The sequence below is a fragment of the Amphibalanus amphitrite genome, unplaced genomic scaffold (assembly GCF_019059575.1).
Source record: "Amphibalanus amphitrite isolate SeventyFive unplaced genomic scaffold, NRLGWU_Aamphi_draft 000791F_arrow, whole genome shotgun sequence".
NCBI lineage: Eukaryota > Metazoa > Arthropoda > Thecostraca > Balanomorpha > Balanidae > Amphibalanus > Amphibalanus amphitrite.
Window position 1 is genome coordinate 110,413 of NW_024882285.1, and position 21,807 is coordinate 132,219.

Consider the following 21,807-nt stretch of genomic DNA (forward strand, 5'->3'; position numbering starts at 1 on the left):
GTTCAGAGGTGCCGCGCCGTGTCCGCCCACCGGCGCACATTAGTGGCTGTCAACACGGCGCGCTGGCGGCACTGCGCGGCGCACAATGACGGACGCGGCGACACGGGTGGCGGCCGGCCCCCGCCGCGCGCCGGCCATTCTCCGCCGGCACGGAGACCGGCGCCATTGTCGCACCATTGTCGGTGGCCGCGGCCAAAGACGACCGCCGCCTCCGCACACCCACCTCCGCCCTCGCCAGCTTCGCCAAAGTCGCCACGTGATCAGCTGCGTATCCCTTGCCGTTCTGGTAGCCTCATTGCCACTGTTGGCGACTGACGACTTACGTTACAGCGATCGTCCTCGCGGTATCATTAACGTTGAACTCACCATTCACCATGATACCCTACTGGTGACTGCTCATCCATTGTTTTTCTCTCGTTACATTCCCGTTTTCCACAGTTTCCCCAGTTCCTCAGAGCCGTCAGTCTCCCGCCCGCTCTACCGTCCCCCGCTGGGGTGACCGCGGTGAGGCGTTACCGCTCCAGCGCGCACCGACAGATCTCACCCTCCACTGGGCCCTCCTCCGCCGATATCGGCTCGCTTCATCAGCCGTCGTCGCTTCGGTCGGCGCCGGTTGTTTGCTCAGTGTGATGAGTACTCGCTGACGCCTGGAGAGGGTCTCGCTTGAAGGGTTCGTCGCGAGCACTCCTAAAGGAGCAATCAGTTTCTTTCAGCGGGGATTTACCTTTGTGTCGTGCCGGGGTTATTATTCCGCTGGAGTAGCCGGTGGCAGGGTGGTAACTGAGAGGACACGGAGGTGATCGCGAGAATGGTGCTCCGTGTTTGGGCGTGACGAAGAAAAGGAAAATCGGTAAAATCGCCAGCTGCTATCGGCATCGGCTTTGATCAAAGACAAAACAACGAACCTGTGCTGGGTGATTATATTGAATGAATGGGTAGACGATACGAGGCCATAATTTACCCTCAGAGAGTAAGACGGCCCTCACATCCCCATGGTATGCAATGCGTATCACAATATTGTCGCCATGAAAAGTGCTTATTGCTAGTTTATTTGTTGTCTTTAAGCTTCAAAAAGATTATCAAGATACCGGCGAATGGCTATCGTAGGCCATGAACAACATTTTTCGTTTTTTTTTCCGGATAAAAACTGTAAACTCGAGGGAGAACTACGCAAAATAATAGAACAACCTTACGAATGGTGTTTATTTTATGACATCTCTTTGGGCCGTATAGCCATCTGATGCCCTGAACATTAGATCTCGTATTCAGTCGCCATACCGAATGAGCCAAAGAAACAAAAACATTTAAATCAGTAGGGCTTACACCAGCCGGTGGTCCAGACCCCGTCCACCGGGTGACCACGCGGGTCGGGGAAGGGCACGTCGGCCGGCACTAGCTCCTTCGACAGCTCCAGCAGACGCTCCAGCATCGCCTGCACCGTCTCCGGCATCAGCGACGACAGGTCCTGGCGCTCGGTCGGGTCGGCCGTCACGTTGAACAGGTAGACCGGGTAGTCGCCGAGACTGCCGAGACTCGAGCGGACCGATCGCCACGCGCTGGCCAGAGCGCGATCGGAGGAGTCTAGCAGGGCCTCCAGCACCGGGTACCAGTCGCTGGAGTCGGAGTTGTCTCCCCAGAGCAGCTTCATGTCGCCGATGCGCAGTGCCGCGTTCGGCAGCTTCTCGTCGATGTTGTAGACCATCTCTGTGCGCGCGCTGGGCTGGCCGGCGCTCAGCATGGGCCACTGGTCGAAGCCGTCCAGAGGGTCTCCGTCGGCGCTGGCTCCGGCCAGCCGCAGCAGCGTCGGCATCCAGTCGGTGATGTGGATCAGCTCGTGGCTGACGTAGCCGGTCCGCTCCAGCAACGGGGAGTGGACGAAGGCCGGCGTGCGGGTGCCGCCTTCCCAGAGGGTGTTCTTGTCCCCTCGCAGAGGATAGTTGTTGCCTCCGTAGCCGTCACGAGAGCCATGGTTGCTAAAGACACTTCCTCTTTAGCGTAGGAAAGGCTACGCTCGCTTCACTCGCTCCGTAACCAAATTATTGCTTACAAATGACGTCGCAGGAACGGCGAAAGCTCCGAAAAATAAACAAAAGTAATTGTCCAATATCTCAAAACCAGTATTTTTAAATGAAATTTGGTAGATATTCATTTTTGTTCAATCTGAACCATACGACATCACTTTTTTGCCAATTCATTAACTTTTTTGAAGGTGGGAGCCGGGAAGGTCCCTTTAAGGTTTGACATTGAAACAAACGCAATCTATTGATAGTCTCACCAAGGTCATCTGCCAGAATGAAGACGATATGCGGCTGGTTTGTGGTGGCACCATCACAAAGAGTCAGCAACAGCACCAGCACCAGCACCAGCTGGACCGGTCCCCGCCAGCCCATGGTGTCTGCGGGCCGCACCAGAGCAGCTCTGCCGCGGCGTGGCGGCGGACCAGGCAGCATGCATGAGGTCCCAAGGACAGGAGTCTGGGAGCCGGCAGATGTTACATTATCAGCGGCTCATGATTTCAGTAGGCACCTACGTAATTTTGAATCACACCCAAAGATAACACACAAGGCCAATGTCATACTTTTTGGTCGATTGGACACCTCAGTTGGGCAAACTAGACCTTTGGAATCAAAATATGGAGGCATCAAAAGATTGATTCTTTATGACCATATTTTGGCAAAATGCAGACCATTTCTAACTTACCAATCACATAAAAATAAGAGAGTGTTTCAAGAAGGAGCATGCCTGATCTTGAACAGAAATGCTGGAACTATCTCCTAAGCAAAATAATATTGCTCCTATCATAACAATTTGAATTCTATAGGTAGTGAAAGGCAATCAAGGAATTTATTCACTTTAAACAGATAATCATAATATTGATTCCCCATCAGCTGGCTAATCATTATTTTGATTCACAGGTAATGTTAACAGATAGGCAACAATAACTTGCAGGAATACAGCATTTATCTTGCTATTATTCTCATGTAGTGGTATCCTCAGCACCAGAACAGATACCTATAGCATTGTTGTACTTTATCTTCACTACATTTGATAACAATTCACATTTTTTACATGTCAAGAATGCAAAAACTAAACCAGCAGGTAAAAACCATATAATAAATATAAAAGCACTACAACAATGATAATTAGGGGTTTGAAAATTTCATTTTGCCATTTTACACAAACACTGATTGTTTAGTATGCGATTCATGATACAAAAATAACATACAGTGTGATTTCCCCAAAACAGCTTTTACGTGATGGACAGTGGCTCTGTCTTCTTCCCATTCACAAGGCCAAAGGGACAATTTCTTAGTTTTGAGGTAACACTTTTTGCAAATCTACCACATTTTTCTACTTTTTTAAAGAAAAATCTCACCGTCATGGGCCTTTTTTCAACCGTAACGATACATTTGAAGTCAAAAGTGTACCAAAATGAATCAAAAAATTGATTCCATGCCCATATTTGGTCATGGCTCCTCCCACCAGAATCAAAATATTGATGCCTCCATATTTTGATTCCAAAAGTCTAGTTTGCCCAACTGACCTGTTTGGCGCCCCGGCAGAGCTGCTCTGGTGTGGCCGCTGACACATGGGCTGGCGGGGACCGGCCCAGCTGGTGCTGGTGCTGGTGCTGGTGCTGGTGCTGGTGCTGGTGCTGGTGCTGGTGCTGGTGCCGGTGCTGGTGCCGGTGCTGGTGCCGGTGCTGGTGCCAGCTCTCTGTGACGGTCCCACCACAAACCAGCCGCATATCGTCTTCATTCTGGCAGATGACCTCAGTGAGAGAATAAGAAAATGGTATTTACATTTACACACACACACACACGCACATACACAAAGACAGGAAAGGATAAGATCTAGGAATTCAACTTGCAAATGAAACATAGCATTGCTGGTACTTACTTGTAGGTATGCTATTATGCTTCATGCTACGATGATGACTGAGCTTTTCTCATCGCCTTTGATTAGAGATAAAATGAAAAGCCACCGCTAGGAGGCGACTGTATTAAGGAACTACGTAGGCGATACGATTCTATGGATTTCATTTAATCGGTGATAATGCTCACATCATCATTTTATGCGTATCTTAATATACGTGTCACAACACCGTCACTACAAATACGAGTACATGATGATTGTGACTTAAGTTATTGATGTTATCTTTTAGTTACAAGAATATGACCGATACGAGGTACGAGGTAGGGCTAGGTAGGGCTGATACGAGGTAGGGCTAGGTCGTAAGACATCAGGTATACTCGTACGCTAAGTTCTTGATGTTTCTTGATTTTTAACCACTTGATGGCAAAAGACACTTCCGCATTATCACACCATTAGCATTATCAGCCACCCTACCGATTCCCTGAAGAAACCTGTCGTGGAATCAGTAGGGCTCACACCAGCCGGTGGTCCAGACCCCGTCCACCGGGGCGCCACGCGGGTCGGGGTCAGGCAGGTCGGCCGGCACCAGCTCCTTCGACAGCTCCAGCAGACGCTCCAGCATCGCCTGCACCGTCTCCGGCATCAGCGACGACAGGTCCTGGCGCTCGGTCGGGTCGGCCGTCACGTTGAACAGGTAGACCGGGTAGTCGCCGAGACTGCCGAGACTCGAGCGGACCGATCGCCGCGCGCTGGCCGGAGCGCGATCGGAGGAGTTCGGCAGGGCCTCCAGCACCGGGTACCAGTCGCTGGAGCCGGAGTTGTCTCCCCAGAGCAGCTTCATGTCGCCGATGCGCAGTGCTGCATTCGGCAGCTTCTCGTCGATGTTGTAGACCATCTCTGTACGCGCGCTGGGCTGGCCGGCGCTCAGCATGGGCCACTGGTCGAAGCCGTCCAGAGGGTCTCCGTCGGCGCTGGCTCCGGCCAGCCGCAGCAGCGTCGGCATCCAGTCGGTGATGTGGATCAGCTCGTGGCTGACGTAGCCGGCCCGCTCCAGCAGCGGGGAGTGGATGAAGGCCGGCGTGCGGGTGCCGCCTTCCCAGAGGGTGTTCTTGTCCCCTCGCAGGGGATAGTTGTTGCCTGCGAAGCCGTCACGAGAGCCATGGTTGCTAAAGACACTTCCTCCGTTATCACTCACGAACAGAATCACCGAGTTGCTGTAGAGGTCGGCATCCTTGAGGGCCTGCACCACTCGTCCGACCGAGTCGTCCAGGGCAGTCACCATGGCACTGTAGGTGCGACGGTCGGCGTTCATAGTGGCCGGGTATAGCTCCTCGTATTCCGATGGAACCTGCGATCGGAACAGGGCTGGTCAGCTTCGCTTAGGTGTTTGGATCTCGGGTTGAGGTAATTTGGTCGTTTTTTACCGTCAAGCTTCATTTGTTTACAATTTTGCCAACCAAATACCGAGTACATGATTTGAGGGTTGTCGGAGAATATGACAAGTAAAAGGTTATTTTAGTTAAATGCTCCAGGGATCCATACTGATTAAGAATAAGTTTTTAATCTAACTTAGTAAAATATTCGGAGTATCACAGATGGGGAAGGCAAAGACCTGTCTAGCCAAACGTTCTTCTTTTTTAACGATCCGAGCGAACCTCCAGAGGCGCGTGGGGGTTCTGGGCGGACAGATACATGAAGAGCGGCCGACTGGCGTTGTGCTCTTTGATGATGCTCTCAGCCCTGTCGGTGAACACAGAAGTCGCGTAGACGCCATCCAGCTCCGGCAGCGGCCGATCGCCGTCCCAAAAGTCCAGTGCGTCCTGCACGGTGTGGTTGTAATGCTCCAGCTGGCCGCACCAGAAACCCAGGAAGGTGTCGAAGCCGCGGTGATGTGGCAGGTACTCGGGCGCGCAGTTGCCCTGGTGCCACTTGCCGACCATGTGTGTGCTGTAGCCGGCTGACCTCAGCCGCTCCGGCAGCAGGGTGACGTTGATGGTCAGACCCGTCGGCATGTGCGGGCTCAGGACGTCATGCTGTGAGGAGCACAAAAACGACAAATAGCACAGGCATAATAAATGGACTACCTGGGATGCAGCCTATAACGAGTGTTAACTCGCCCCGCTGGGGGGGGGGCAATTTGACCCCCCTGTGGTTTTCCTGAATAACAAGAAAACTCGCCCCGCTGGGGGGGGGGGCAATTTGACCCCCCCCCCTGTGGTTTTCCTGAATAACAAGAAAACGACGGCGCGCAGCGCCGCCAAATTTTTAGTACCTTACCGGGCATCAATTTGACACCTTGACACAGAAATTTCAAGCCTTAGGTCATCTTAGGTCAGGAGTTATTGAGTGAGGTCAAACTGAGGTCATGTTCGAGCAAAAATGAGCAAAAAACATGAAATCTTGAAACGCTCACAAAAAAACTACAGTTACAAGCCAATTTCAAAGCTCTTTATATGGTCATGTAGAAAAAAGACGGCGCTACAAAACTGCCATCTCGGATTTTCAAACTTTTGGGATTTTGACCCTACAAAATTAAAAAAATTGATTTTTTTAGAAAAAAGCAAAAAAAACAAAAGGATTTTGAATTTAAAAAAACTGGAATACATGTGATACCTTCTGCGCTCTTCTATCTACATACCAATTTTTAGATCGATACTTCTTTTTTTGGCCAAGTTATAGAGAAAACTGTTCAAAATTGATGACTTCAAATTTTTGAACTCAATTTTTGGCAATTCGAGAGCACGTAGCGCAAAACAAAGACCACCATTGAACTCCCCGTGACGAGCTGCATCGAATACATACCCATTTTATGCAAACATATCAACTTTGAACTTTGACCTAATTTGGCCTGACTAGAGATGTCAATCGGATACCAACTTTTTGGTACCTATACCGATACCAAACCGATACCAAATTGTTATTTGGTATTTCAAGACGAAAGCATTTGGTATTTTGTTGGTATTATGAATCCTCTCTAATGTAAAAGAGGCTGAGATTTTGGTAAAAAGTTGGTTACGGAGCGAGCGAAGCGAGCGAAGTCTTTCCTTAGATTAACCCGGCGGCCGCTGGGCCTCCGCGCCACCCGCCGGCCGCTGGGGGGGGGGGGCATATAGTTGCCCCCCCCCCTTTACTTCTGCGACGATATCGTCGCAACGCGAAGAGATAGAGAAGCGAAACTTTGCACACATCTTCCTGAATACCTAGCCGAGGTTGTGTCCAAATTTGGTGTCGATCCCATTTGAAATGACGTCACAGTGACATCATAAGTGAAATTATAGATTTGCGACTCTCATATTCCTCACGATACATCAGATATATGGGACCGAATATAAAGGGCCGATTATTGGTCAGAAACTAGATGGAAGTGTAGTTAGATGTTTAAGGATGACAGCAGGTGCTGTCTAGTTCATTTACAGTTGAGTTTCATGCTCAGCGTCATCAGAAACGGTCCATATCGAAAAACGACAAAAATTTATGACGTCACTGTGACGTCATCTTAGGTGCTACAGCCACCAAACTTTCCTCAAACATTGCCTAGGTATTCATTACGGAGCGAGCGAAGCGAGCGGAGTCTTTCCTTAGATTAACGGAAATTTCTGAGTATGAGCGGCCGGCCGGCCGGCCGGCCGGCCGTGGTCACGGTTTTGCGACGCTTATATCTCAGCAACCACTTGACCGATTTACACGCGGTAATTTTTGTAGGGTAGCTTCATTCCTTCTACCAAGTATTGGACTATTCCCGATGCATGTAGGTGACCCCTTATGCACGTGCCACGTGCAAAACGAAGAGGTGTCACTTTTGTAATTGTTGCAATATCTCGGTAACTACTTGGCCGATTGCGCTGAAAGTTGGCATGTAGGTAGGCACCCACTAGGCAATGCATATCCATGTGCCAGAGTTGGGGTGCTGCTGCACGTGCGCACGTGCAGGGGTCGATTCCAGATCTCGAGAACGGCTGGACCGATTGCGCTCAAATTTGGTACACGGTTACGGAGCAGTTAGTAGGGTGCCGTGCACAAGTCAGTTGGGACCCATTTTGCACGTGCACACGTGCAGGGTGCCGCTTCCAGATCTCGAGAACGGCTGGGCCGATTGTGCTCAAATTCGGCACATCGCTAGAGACCGGTTAGTAGGGTGCCGTGCACAAGTTAGTTGGAGGTACCCCCTCGCAATTTCGCACGTGCAAGGCCCACCCTCTCGCTCGCTCCGTTAGTCGCCCCATAAGGCGCTATACTGGTTTGAAGGTATGCCAAGTTTCACGTTCGTAGTTCATCAGGTTTCGGAGATATTTCACAAAACGTAAAGGGGGGGCAACTTTATGCCCCCCCCCCCCCCAGCGGCTCGTGGGCCCGGCGGCCGCTGGGCCTCCGCGCCACCCGCCGGCCGCTGGGGGGGGGGCATATAGTTGCCCCCCCCCTTTACTTCTGCGACGATATCGTCGCAACGCGAAGAGATAGAGAAGCGAAACTTTGCACACATCTTTCTGAATACCTAGCCGAGGTTGTGTCCAAATTTGGTGTCGATCCCATTTGAAATGACGTCACAGTGACGTCATAAGTGAAATTATAGATTTGCGACTCTCATATTCCTCACGATACATCAGATATATGGGACCGAATATAAAGGGCCGATTATTGGTCAGAAACTAGATGGAAGTGTAGTTAGATGTTTAAGGATGACAGCAGGTGCTGTCTAGTTCATTTACAGTTGAGTTTCATGCTCAGCGTCATCAGAAACGGTCCATATCGAAAAACGACAAAACTTTTGACGTCACTGTGACGTCATCTTAGGTGCTATAGCCACCAAACTTTCCTCAAACATTGCCTAGGTATTCATTTGAAGGTATGCCAAGTTTCACGTTCGTAGCTCATCAGGTTTCGGAGATATTTCACAAAACGTAAAGGGGGGCAACTTTATGCCCCCCCCCAGCGGCTCGTGGGTTAACGGAAATTTCCGAGTATGAGCGGCCGGCCGGCCGTGCGGACGCTTTTGCGAGGCTTATACCTCAGCAACCACTTGACCGATTTACACGCGGTAATTTTTGTAGGGTAGCTTCATTCCTTCTACCAAGTATTAGACTATTACCGATGCATGTGGGTGACCCCAAATGCACGTGCCACGTGCAAAACGAAGAGGTGTCAGTTTTGTAATTGTTGCAATATCTCGGTAACTACTAGGCCGATTGCGCTGAAAGTTGGCATGTAGGTAGGCACCCACTAGGCACTGCATATCCATGTGCCAGAGTTGGGGTGCTGCTGCACGTGCGCACGTGCAGGGGTCGATTCCAGATCTCGAGAACGGCTGGACCGGTGGCGCTCAACTTTGGTACACGGTTACGGAGCAGTTAGTAGGGTGCCGTGCGCAAGTCAGTTGGGACCCATTTTGCACGTGCGCACGTGCAGGGTGCCGCTTCCAGATCTCGAGAACGGCTGGGCCGATTGTGCTCAAATTTTGCACATCGCTATAGGCCGGTTAGTAGGGTGCCGTGCACAAGTCAGTTGGAGCTACCCCCTCGCAATTTCGCACGTGCAAGGCCCACCCTCTTGCTCGCTCCGTTAGTCGCCCCAAAAGGCGTTGTACTGGTATTTTCCTCATATTCCCAAGATGGTTCGGTTTCGATATTTAAGGCGTTGTACTGGTATTTTCCTCATATTCCCAAGATGGTTCGGTTTCGATATTTTTCAATGGATGTTGTTACGGAGCGAGCGAAGCGAGCGGAGTCTTTCCGTAGATTAACGGAAATTTCTGAGTAGGAGCGGCCGGCCGGCCGGCCATGCGGACGCTTTTGCGAGGCTTATATCTTAGCAACCACTTACCGATTTACATGCGGTAAATTTTGTAAGGTAGATTCATTCCTTCTACCAAGTATTGGACTATTCCCGATGCATGTGGGTGACCCCTTATGCACGTGCCACGTGCAAAACGAAGAGGTGTCAGTTTTATAATTGTTACAATATCTCGGTAACTACTTGGCCGATTGCGCTGAAAGTTGGCATGTAGGTAGGCTGTCGTGGCCGCTACCCCGTGTTGATGTTGAAAGGTCGCCCTGCACGTCGAAACTTGGAGCGGCCCTGCCGCTGTCCACAGAGAGTGGCCCGAGTTGGTACCCTACTGTGGCGGGGGACGTGCAGTCGAAGTGGGTGTGGAGAGCTTTAAGTGGACTGTATCATTTTAGAGGATGGACTAGCCGACTGATCACCGCGACCGCCAGGTCAAAGCTGTACTTGGCACGTCTTGTATTGTCGAGAGCCTTGTCGGAGAAACCTCCGCACAAGTCTTACTCATGCGTGCCGAAAATCAAGACAAATCAAGAACAAGACATGAGCTGGTTAGACACTTGCCAGCAGAGACAAACACGAATCCAAGAACGAGTCAGACGCATCGAGCCGTCGAACATGAGCGCATCCCGCTGCTGTGCGCGATTGTATGTCGTGTGTTAACCCTGAGGTGAAACGGCGCTATATCCGGAGTTAAACTGGAGCTAAGGCAGATTAAGAGAGGATAACTATGGGAAATTGCTAAGGAAACTTTACGAGTAGGTTCGACCGAACGGCCGAAACCATACTCCGTAGAGATGCAAACGTATTAGATTTAGGGGGAATACTGGCATCAAAATGGTCGTCCACAAGGGCGAACCACCAGTATTAGATTATTGGGACGGCCTCAAATCGCCGGAGCGACGCCCGAGCTCAGAGAGCACGTGTCCGGACGGGCACGTACCGCGCAGAGATCGAGAGCCGACTGACTGCCGCTCCCAGTCCCAACCCCAGGTCAGTTCGGCCGGCGCCTGGGGCTAGCCGCCCGGCCCGGCCCTCCGATTGGCCGGCGCTACAGCGAGCGCGGGCAGCGGCCGGCGGAGCGCCCACTAACGCGATACAAGGCACACAAGCATCACAGCCCCGTGGTACGCGACGTAATAACAAACAAAACAATCAATAACAAGTAACAACACAAATACACTTCTTACGCGGCGGCACACCAAATCACGCCGGGACTGTCGCCGATGGGTCCCGACGGGGAGGGTAGGGGAGAACGCCTCCGCCGCACCAGAGCTGCCGGTTTTACTGCGCGCGGGGCCCACACTCCACATACTCCCCACCAAAAAACGAAGGTTTTTTTTCTCTTCTTGAACACATGTATCCGTCACATGTCACCATGACGACACGCCAGCCGTCGAGTGTCTCCCGGCTCCAAGTCCAGGCTGGTCCACGCCGCGACGACGCGCGCACGGGCCAGGATCCGGTCGAGTGGCGCCCGGGGAGATAGTCCGGAGCCACGGGCTGCATCATGCGCAGATCGGGTGTCGCGGATATGTACTCTGTCCGGTCCCGCCCGGTCCGCCAGCCAGTCTCCGGCCTCGCCATCGCTGACTGCTGAGCATAATCGTCTCCATGTTGTCCTGCTAATGATACAAACATGAGTAAATAAACGCACAATGTAACACATCTGGGAACGTTCGATGGTTTGAGGAAAATGGGCAAAGTGGCGACGATGAGTGACTTTTCGCTAATGAAAAGATACTGGGCATTGGGCAAATCAGGAAAATGCAAGTTGACAGGACGTCGGGAAATGACGTAAGTTGTGATGCGTTTGCCACAGGAAACGTTGAACGAAAGCATGATACTTGAATGATGGATGACTAAGAAAGACACAACAATACAGTAGTTACTTGCGAATCTCAGGATAGTAGGATTGCTTGCTGGAGTCGGAGAACCTCCGCACTCAGATGGAACTGTGACTTAGAAGTCGAAGAAGCTCCACACTCGGACGAAGACTGGGACTAGGGAGTCGGAGAACCTCCGCACTCCGCTGAGCCAGTTTGATGCACCAATACAGAGCGTTGCGCTGCTTCTTGGGTCTGGGTGGTCCGTTAGCTCGCTGCTCCTTTCGAAAGCGCAGGCTATGGATGAGCCGCAGCACCCACGATGTTATGTTGATCGCTTGTTTCCGATGGCAACAGTTCGTCGGAAGGAATGGCCCTCTGGTGTGAGATGTGCGAGTCGATGTGACCACCGCACTAGCACAGCTCCGTGACGGTCTCGTTTCGTCATCCGTGCGCACGTCGAGTGCTTGACTCTTGGCCTGGAAGGGGCTGGTGTTCTTCAACTCCTTCGCCGGATCTTCTGGTTCCTCGATTCTCTGATTTTGACTGCTGGCCGGTGTCAGAGGGGGCAGTCTGGCTCCTGTCACCACCAGCTGAGGCTCCCCACCGTGGGCAGCGTGCACGACGGCACAGCAAGTCTTGCTGGCTTCGTCGCAGAAGACTTGGAAGACCACGTCTTCACCAAGAGGATGGACGGATCTCGGGACCTCAGCTTCTAGTCCCGGCCCATAGCGCTCTTCTTGCGAGTTTCCCTCGGGTTCTCGTTGGAGGTTTTGAGCCTCAGGGTCCGGAGTTTTACCCATGGAATCGAGGTCCCACATTTGTTCCACTTGTTGACAGTGGTATACATGTCGAGTGGACTGTCCTGTTGCAGTGCCCTTCCCGTGGATCACGTAGCCAAAGATCGTATCCAGTGCTCTCAGGGATTCATCTAGAACGACGCAATCTCGCAGCACGACCTTGTAGTACTGGTCTGTCCCTATCAGGATGTCCACCTGGCCACCGCTGAAGTCGTCGGCCAGCTCGATGTTCTCCTCTAGTCCCTCGGGCTGCTCTGCCGGTGGTAGAGGTGCGCACAGGCGGTCACAACACCACAGCTCGAATCTCCTCGCTTCGCCTCCGTGTCGGTTTCGCAGGTCGACCGCGACGCGATCGTATGACCGTGGCTCCTCTGCTCTCTCCTGGAAGCCGACGCAAGCGAATGTGTCGGAGCCGATGACGTCCAGACTCATCTCTTCGGCGACCGTCTTCCTGATATAGGAAGCGTCGGACCCACCATCCAGCAGGGCTCTCAGCATCTTAGGCCCACGTGGTCCTCTGCCCACCACCAGCGCAGTTTGAATGTAACACTGTGATGTAGTACGCTGAGCTGCGTAGCGCATGCTGGGATGGGAGTGCTGGCCGTGGCTGGAAGTGGAAGGTTCTGGCCGTTGATTTTGAGAGACTGATTGATGCGTGCTAGCTGTTGGAGGTACCAGCGCGGGAGGTGGTACAGCAGGACTGTAGGGAACAGAGCTGGCGAGAGGAGCAGGTGCAGGCTCTGGAGCTGGGGCTTGGTGACGATGCAGAGAGGTATGGTGTGGCCGATGACAGTGTCTGCATGTGCCACTCCGGCAGTCTCGAACATGGTGTGAGCCGAGACACTGAAAACATGCTCCTGCACGTTTCACTGCCACCCATCTGTCGTCAACAGGCATCTGCAAGTACTGGTCGCATCTGTCGATTCGGTGCTGCCCTTCCTTGCAGATGTGACAGCTCCATCTTCTCTTTGAGTTCGAGGTGACACGTTGTGTGTTGAGAACACTGGTTGTCGCCCTGTTGGCTGGCTGGCTCGACTCCTCCCGCGTCTTCTGACACAGCACCTGGACGGACTCCTCCTGACATTCCACCTCTTGTTGGAGGAATCTGAGGAATGACTCGAACTCAGTGTTCTCGTCATCAGTGGCTCGCTCGCGTCTCAGTCGTGCCCACTGCAGCCTCCAGGAGGCTGGGATTTTGCCTTTGAGGACCGGAAGCAGCACCTCTCCGATGTTGGTGATGTCGAGGGCTCTCAGTGACCGGACTCCTGCTGTCACCTCGTCAGTCAGCTTCCGCAGGGATTTGATGTTGTCGGCGTCAGTCACTCCAGGTAGACTGAGCAGTTTTGCGACCAGCGTGTCTTTTCGGACGTCGTCTTTGCCGAAGCGGTGTTGCAGAATTCGTACTGCTTCTGGGTAGTTTTCAGCCGTCAGTGGCAGGCCCTGAATGGCCCGGGCTGCATCTCCATCGAGGTGTTGCTTCAGGTAAAAGTATTTCTGAACAGGCGAGTACGCCAAGTTTCTGTGCACAGATGCCTCGTATACCTCCCAAAATTCGGGCCAGGCGAGAACATCGCCGTGGAATTTTGGGAGATTGAAGTCGATCTTGAAGGTCGCCTGGTGTTGAAAGTTCGGCGTCACAGGCGCTGCGGCTTGTTCCCGCAGGTCCGATAGGAGGCGTTTTCCCAGTCCGACAGCTCGGTGCAGGTCGGCGATGTGAGTGGACTCGGCGTCCTCTATGCCGGCATCCCTCAGCTGGGCTTCGAGAGTTCCTAACAGCGTCAGGTGACTCTCGCCGATTTCGATGGCGTAGTCCAGCTCGTACCGGGCAGGGCTCTGGTTGTCCTCATGTACTTGTTTAAATAGAGATTTTAGTTCATTGATTTGTTTAGTTGCTTTGCTTCGGTCTTTGGTGCGTTTCGCCTTCAGTGACTCAATGTCTGTGTTGGGGTCTGGCTTACCCATCTCTCTCTATATGCTGGTGATTGATCACTATAAGCAAACCTGGTGGAAATGCTCCCAGTGATCCGGCCCCCGGAGGACTATGTCGTGGCCGCTACCCCGTGTTGATGTTGAAAGGTCGCCCTGCACGTCGAAACTTGGAGCGGCCCTGCCGCTGTCCACAGAGAGTGGCCCGAGTTGGTACCCTACTGTGGCGGGGGACGTGCAGTCGAAGTGGGTGTGGAGAGCTTTAAGTGGACTGTATCATTTTAGAGGATGGACTAGCCGACTGATCACCGCGACCGCCAGGTCAAAGCTGTACTTGGCACGTCTTGTATTGTCGAGAGCCTTGTCGGAGAAACCTCCGCACAAGTCTTACTCATGCGTGCCGAAAATCAAGACAAATCAAGAACAAGACATGAGCTGGTTAGACACTTGCCAGCAGAGACAAACACGAATCCAAGAACGAGTCAGACGCATCGAGCCGTCGAACATGAGCGCATCCCGCTGCTGTGCGCGATTGTATGTCGTGTGTTAACCCTGAGGTGAAACGGCGCTATATCCGGAGTTAAACTGGAGCTAAGGCAGATTAAGAGAGGATAACTATGGGAAATTGCTAAGGAAACTTTACGAGTAGGTTCGACCGAACGGCCGAAACCATACTCCGTAGAGATGCAAACGTATTAGATTTAGGGGGAATACTGGCATCAAAATGGTCGTCCACAAGGGCGAACCACCAGTATTAGATTATTGGGACGGCCTCAAATCGCCGGAGCGACGCCCGAGCTCAGAGAGCACGTGTCCGGACGGGCACGTACCGCGCAGAGATCGAGAGCCGACTGACTGCCGCTCCCAGTCCCAACCCCAGGTCAGTTCGGCCGGCGCCTGGGGCTAGCCGCCCGGCCCGGCCCTCCGATTGGCCGGCGCTACAGCGAGCGCGGGCAGCGGCCGGCGGAGCGCCCACCAACGCGATACAAGGCACACAAGCATCACAGCCCCGTGGTACGCGACGTAATAACAAACAAAACAATCAATAACAAGTAACAACACAAATACACTTCTTACGCGGCGGCACACCAAATCACGCCGGGACTGTCGCCGATGGGTCCCGACGGGGAGGGTAGGGGAGAACGCCTCCGCCGCACCAGAGCTGCCGGTTTTACTGCGCGCGGGGCCCACACTCCACATAGGCACCCACTAGGCACTACATATCCATGTGCCAGAGTTGGGGTGCTGCTGCACGTGCGCACGTGCAGGGGTCGTTTCCAGATCTCGAGAACGGCTCGACCGATTGGGCTCAAATTTGGTACACAGTTAGGGACCGTTTAGTAGGGTGCCGTGCACAAGTCAGTTGGGACCCATTTTGCACGTGCGCACGTGCAGGGTGCCTCTTCCAGATCTCGAGAACGGCTGGGCCGATTGTGCTCAAATTTGGCACATCGCTAGAGACCGGTTAGTAGGGTGCCGTGCACAAGTCAGTTGGAGGTACCCCTTCGAAATTTCGCACGTGCAAGGCTCACCCTCTCGCTCGCTCCGTTAGTCGCCCCAAAAGGCGTTATACTAGTTGGTATTTGGTTTGGTTTCGGTATCACGATTTTCCGTAATTGACATTACTAGGCCTGACCTTGACCTGATCTTGACCTGACCTTGACCAGAACATAATCTTAACTGACCCCAAAGGCTGTCTGACCCACATAATCGCATTTGGCATATAAAATGGACCATAAAACATGCATCACATGATATTTTCATATTGTGACCCTCAGTGACCTGACATCTGTGCCCTGGCCTGGTATCAGTGACCTTAAATAGCAAAATATGTGTTTGACAAGCAATAGCCCATCGATGATTTTAAATGAAATGCACTTAGCTCGATATTACAACGCATTTTTTGAAATGCCTGCAAACGGTGAAAATTCGACATTTGACCTGACCTGTGACGTCATCGGTTTGACCTAGGTCAATGAAATTGGGTCACAAGCTAGTTCCCTGTTGGGCTATCCAACGCCGTTTGCTGCTTGTCGCTATGTTGCGTGGTTCTCGAGATCTTAGGGGGGCAAATTGCCCCCCCCCCAGCGGGGCGCGTTGCTCGGCAGACCCCAACTGGGTGCGGGTTAAGATATCGTACACACTTGTCGATAGACCTCTCTTACAGGACATCGACTAACAGGTAAAAGAAAACTTTTTTCTTTTATGACATAGATATAATGGACCCTCTGTTAAATTTCTCTTAGTTTTACTATAATACCTAATACTGGGCTTCTCAAAAAAGTTAGACGGATTTCTTTTGCGAATAGAGGACCCCTAACAACATTTAAGCAAAATCAATGCACGTGGAAAAACGGAGAATTTTTTTGTAGATTTATATCAAGATTACTTTACTACTCATGGATTTATATGACACCATGGTTTGAGCTTAAAAAATGAAGCCGTGGTCTTAGGAAGTAAAAGCAAAACTCGTGAAATTATGCTTTCCCAGACTAAGTCGGTCGGTTCGACACCACGATAGATCCGCAAACACTTTCGGGCAAAGACAGCAACATCTTGAAACAAAATTTTCTACATTATTGACAAGTTTCTGGCTCGAGGAAGTGTTAACAATAGGTTCACGCAATTCAAGGAACACAGCGGCGGCCATAAACCCAATCAAAGGCTCACGGCGAACACCACTCGTGTGAGAGATGCGCTACTCAGACTGTCAATGGTCAGCGATATCGGGTGGCTCTGCAGCGACGTTTTGGAGGGTTCTGCAATATCAGGATGAGCAGAGATCCGGAAACGCTTAAGATCCAATGGTTCCAGCAAGACGGTGCCACGCCAATACCGCTAAAGAAAACCGAGAGGGGCTGTGGGAGCGTTTCGAGCAGCGCGTGATCTCGAGGTTCGAGACACGCCCGTGGTCGGCGAATTCCCCGAACGTAACCCCACCGGACTTTTTCCTATAGGACCACCTCAAGTCCCAGGTGTACCGAAACCACTCAAAAAGTTCCGAAGATCATAGGGATGCAGTGAAGTCAGCGGTGTGCCGTCTGCAGCTTTCCGTGGGTCGTGTTGCAGCAGAGGTCGCGCTGCGCCGGGCTAAACTGTGCATCGAGCAAACAGGGAATCATCTCGAACAAGACCTCGGCGCGGCTCAACAAGGCGACTGCCGAGGATCGAAATCCCCTCAAACGAAATGTCTTTGATGAGGCTTTTAGGTGATACCCAATTATGTGTTGTTGCACTGATGCACCCTTCAATACGTTAGTTATAAAATCGTCTAACTTTTTTGAGAAGCCCGGTAGTAGGTCGTACTGCCATCGGTGGATGATTTCGCTACTGAAAATCTCACTCCTCTGGTGTATCGTTTTCTTTTGTCAACTGACCTGTCTACCAACGTGAAAGGGATATCGGCCGGAGAGCAGCGCGCTTCTAGAGGGAGTGCAGAGCGGCTGGGCGTAGTTCTGCTCCAGAATGACGCCCTCTCTCGCCAGAGCCTCGAGCGTCGGGGACAGGATGTCGGAGTTGTGCCACGACACGTCATTGTAACCTGAAAAGCAAGTAAGCTTGGTGTTTTGCGTAGAAATCGTAGAATAACAGCGATGTGCGTTTGGTCGGATTTGGTTTAGAATGGTCGCGAAGTTGCTAACTTTCAGGGCAGCCCGAATTAGTGATGAACAAGGCCACGCTGATTGTTTTAACGCTAGGTTGCGCCCATATGCGAACATTGCACAAACGATTTTTGATCTCACAGATGGCTTCTTAGTCACGGTCCATATTTTTGGAGACGATCTTACTACCGTCCCTAAGTACATACTAAGTAATCAGGTCTCGTACCCTTCTCATACTCGATTAAAGTAATGTACCAAATTTGAGCGCAATCGGCCCAGCCGTTCTTGAGATATAAAAGCGGCCCGCTGCACGTGCGCACGCGCTAACTGAGACTCTAGATGACTTGTGCCAGCCACCCTTCTAAATTGTTCCTAACGGTGTACAAAATTTGAGCGAAGTCGGCCCAGCCGTTCTTGAGATGTATAAGTGGACCCCTCACGTGCGCACGTGCAATCGATCCACCCTACCTGTCACAAATGACCATGCATCGCCGGATGAGTGCCCCCTCCACCCACAGTCCAAGTTTCAGCGCAATCGGCCCAGTAGTAGCTGAGTTATTCCTAGTACAAAAATGTGCTGTTTACTGGAAGGCGCTTATTTTCAGTGTTTGGAATTCCCCTTGGCGGGCGGTGTAATATATTCCTGCCCGGGGCCGGGATGATTCAATAAATGTCACCGAAGTTTTTTAGCGAAAACTCCGAGGGCCGTTAGGCCCGAGGTGCTTTTCGCTAAAAAAGCGAGGTGACATTTATTGAATTCCCGGCCTTAGGGCTGGAAGGTGTTTCCCATACCTGCCAAAAAGCTCACAACTATAATTGATAGTGACGTCAGCAGCCGTGTGGTTCAACGCGTTTAACCACACCTCTTGAACCACACGGCTGGCAATATTAAAGCACTGGATTAAACTTTGAAAAGTGTGGTACAGTGCACGTGCCATTAAAATGCCTGGATGTCTCGATTTAATGATGCAATGTAGCAGGTATGGGAAATTGCAGCCCATGCTTTGATAGCTATTGTCAAAAGTTGAATGACTTGCCGGCCATAAGCCATCAATCGGATTTTGTCGAAAAAATACCGGTAACGTTAACAAAACACGGTCACATGCTTAAGTCATTTTCACAAAAGTTTATTGACTTTTCGATAATATTTTGGGTGGATAATGGTCAGAAAAGAATGCTCTTTCCGAATATGTAGGTTTCATAGCCATTGGTCAGCGTTTTCAATACGTTTTGATGTTGTAAAGGACATCGCGCTCCGCGCGAATCAAATTTTCCAATTAATGTTTCATTATTAAGGAAATGGAACGGATCATCACTTTTTATGTGCTATCCTCTGATTACACGTACATTTGCCTGCAAAATGGTACCACACCGATTTCATTCCATCAAGCCGTTTTCCAGCGGCATCGATTTTCCCGTCACAATGCACGAAATCGGTCATTTTTTCACAACTGGGGGTGCTGTCTTGCACGTGACGCGTGCTATGCTATGAAACCATATCGATACGCTAGTTCCATCTCTCCTCTATCCAGTGGTGACAACCCCGTGTCGCTGCGACTCTCCGTTGCCGATTTATACAGCCGGGAAGCGGGCGCCGCAGGCCGTTTTTCGCCCGATCTTCGATTTGACCGTTTCCCGTGTTAATTAACCCTTTGGCGCACGCGAGCGCGTGCTGACGGCGCACCCCTGGGCCAATCCGTTCCAAATTTTAATACAGAGGTGACATCAACCCAATATATATGTATAATAATGACATATATAATGAATATATATGTATTTATGTATAATAATGATATATGTATAATAATGACAATATATATGTATAATAATGGTATTATACATACTTAGTATGTATAATAATACTTAGTATGTAAATAGTATGTACAGGTCTCGCGAGATTAAGCGGTAGGTTTTGCACTTTTGCTTTTCCGGTTATATCTCAGAAACTAAACGATCTACGATGAAGCCATTTTACATCATCATGGCCGGCTTGTTACCCAACAAGTCGATCGCATCTTCAACACTTAAAGGAAATAGTTCACTTTCACGAAATTATTTTTTTTTGCAATGGATTTATGATTTTTTATGTTCAAAATGATCAGCAAAGAAAATAAAACCTATTTATAACAAAAGATTATTTTCTATATTTTGATATAAGAAGAACTTTTCAGTTTCTGTAAGGCACAGGCGATCCAGTATGAAAAGAGCATGGGTTCCGAAAATTCTTCAGAAACTAGAGAAATTATCGCGGCCACCGGCATTTGGGCGATCTGCTGCTGCTGAATGTCCTTATTGATCAGTACGAGAATTTCTCTTGAGTTCTCGTAGATAATTTCACTAGTTTCTGAAGAATTTTCGGGACCCATGCTCTTTTCATACTGGATGCGAATATATGCAAGGCACACATCCTCAACGCAATACACCTTTTTCGGGACGAGAAATAGAATATCTTTGCCTAGGGTGATCGTTGGGCTGTAAAAGCTCCTGATTTATGCTCGTCTCAGCCCAAGCTACGGAACTGCTATTCCAGTTCAAAACCCATGTTAAAAAGTGAACTATTTCCTTTAAAAGCTTAAGACGACGAAGATATAGCCTGAAGTACACTAAATTTTCTAGGTGCAAATCCTACCGCTAAAACCCGCGAGACCTGTACGTGCCAAAACATTGTTCAAGTAGGGATGTTGAAATTCGGTCTTGAGTGAAGTTGTGCCTTATTTATTTGTACCTTGTGATCAGTGATTCAGCCCGGCCGCCGGCTGAGCTTCCCGGCCAACGCGCGGCCGCTGTATTGCGGCACAGCATCTCTCGCTGGAGCGGGGCTGTGCGGCGCGGACACGTGCAGTGATTGGTCGGCCGCAGAACACGTGATTGTGAAGCGAGGTCGAGTGGGGTCGCGCCGGCGGAGGGCAGTCGGGCAATGTCTGTTGTCGCGGCTGGTGCGTTGGGACCTCGAATGACATATGCGTTTGCTGGGGACGTCGGCAGTCTTGTCTGAGTGGCATTCTGTCGGCTTACTCCGCGACGCATATACATTCGAGGGTTAAAATTTGGAGCTATGTCTGACCGGCTAGCTTCCACAGACGCTTTTTGGGCCCAACCACCGATAACACAGCGCCGTGAATTTGTTAGCTGTGACAGTCTGAGTGGCTGATCGGCGAGAACGTTCACGGAGCTGTCTGTATCAATCGAGCGTGCCATGTACGGACGCTTTGTTACACGGCAACCCCCCTATTCAGGGAGGCTATTTACGGGTTGGGGGGCTATAAACGCGGCTCTCATTTCGTAGGTTTCTCTTGGTTTGGGTGTCGCGTTTGTACTGGGCCGAGTTGGAGCCCTGCCCTGCTATGGCTGTTGATTTTGTTGTCGACCAGAAATACATCCGCCTGGTGTATCTATACTTTCTTTGAGGTGCAATCGTAACAAGGTATGTACATTGTACAATGCTTTTAATGTTTTACATCAAAACAAACACAATCTATTGATAGTCTCACCGAGGTCATCTGCCAGAATGAAGACGATATGTGGCTGGTTTGTGTTGGCGCCGTCACAGAGTGCCGGCACCAGCACCAGCCCTATCACCAGCACCAGTTGAGCGGGTCCCAGCCAGCCCATGTTGTCTGCGGTTGGCAGCTCTGCCGCGGCGTGGCGGCGGGCCGGGCGGTGGAACTGTATCTGAGAGGTCCCAGGAACCGGAGACTGGGAGCTGACAGGTGTGATGACATTATCAGCGATACATGATAGCCTGGCTCGCGTACTTCTCGGGTAGTCGCGACCTCCCAGATATGGGAACAGAGGATATGTTTCATGAGTGGTGAGGTCATTGACAAACACGAGTGGGCACTTTATCCCAGCCACCGTGCTATCGATTGTCACATGTCTCCATTACTAGGACCTCCGATTATTGTTGCATTTATATTTTTTAGCGCTTACCTCAGCCAGGTTTATTTTCACGATTTTGGAAACAATGTCACTCAGTCACGCACATCTGCCTACTGTCGT

The 21,807-nt window shown here is 51.0% G+C and overlaps 1 protein-coding gene across 2 annotated transcripts; it reads right to left on the bottom strand.

Annotated features, from left to right (window-relative positions):
* Window positions 1–901: 901 nt before the first annotated feature.
* Window positions 902–21,476, bottom strand: LOC122366213 (arylsulfatase I-like). Of its 2 annotated transcripts, XM_043338194.1 has the most exons (5): window positions 21,300–21,469; window positions 17,584–17,747; window positions 5,532–5,909; window positions 5,056–5,224; window positions 902–1,986 (listed from the first exon to the last, which is right to left on the bottom strand). In XM_043338194.1, exons 1-5 carry the CDS (start codon window positions 21,418–21,420, stop codon window positions 1,310–1,312), a joined length of 1,509 nt encoding a protein of 502 aa, XP_043194129.1. In that variant the 5' UTR covers window positions 21,421–21,469; the 3' UTR covers window positions 902–1,309. The 2 variants fall into 2 exon arrangements, with proteins under 2 accessions (XP_043194129.1, XP_043194127.1); XM_043338192.1 differs by lacking the exon at window positions 902–1,986 and having other exon boundaries at window positions 3,932–5,224; window positions 21,300–21,476.
* Window positions 21,477–21,807: the final 331 nt, after the last annotated feature.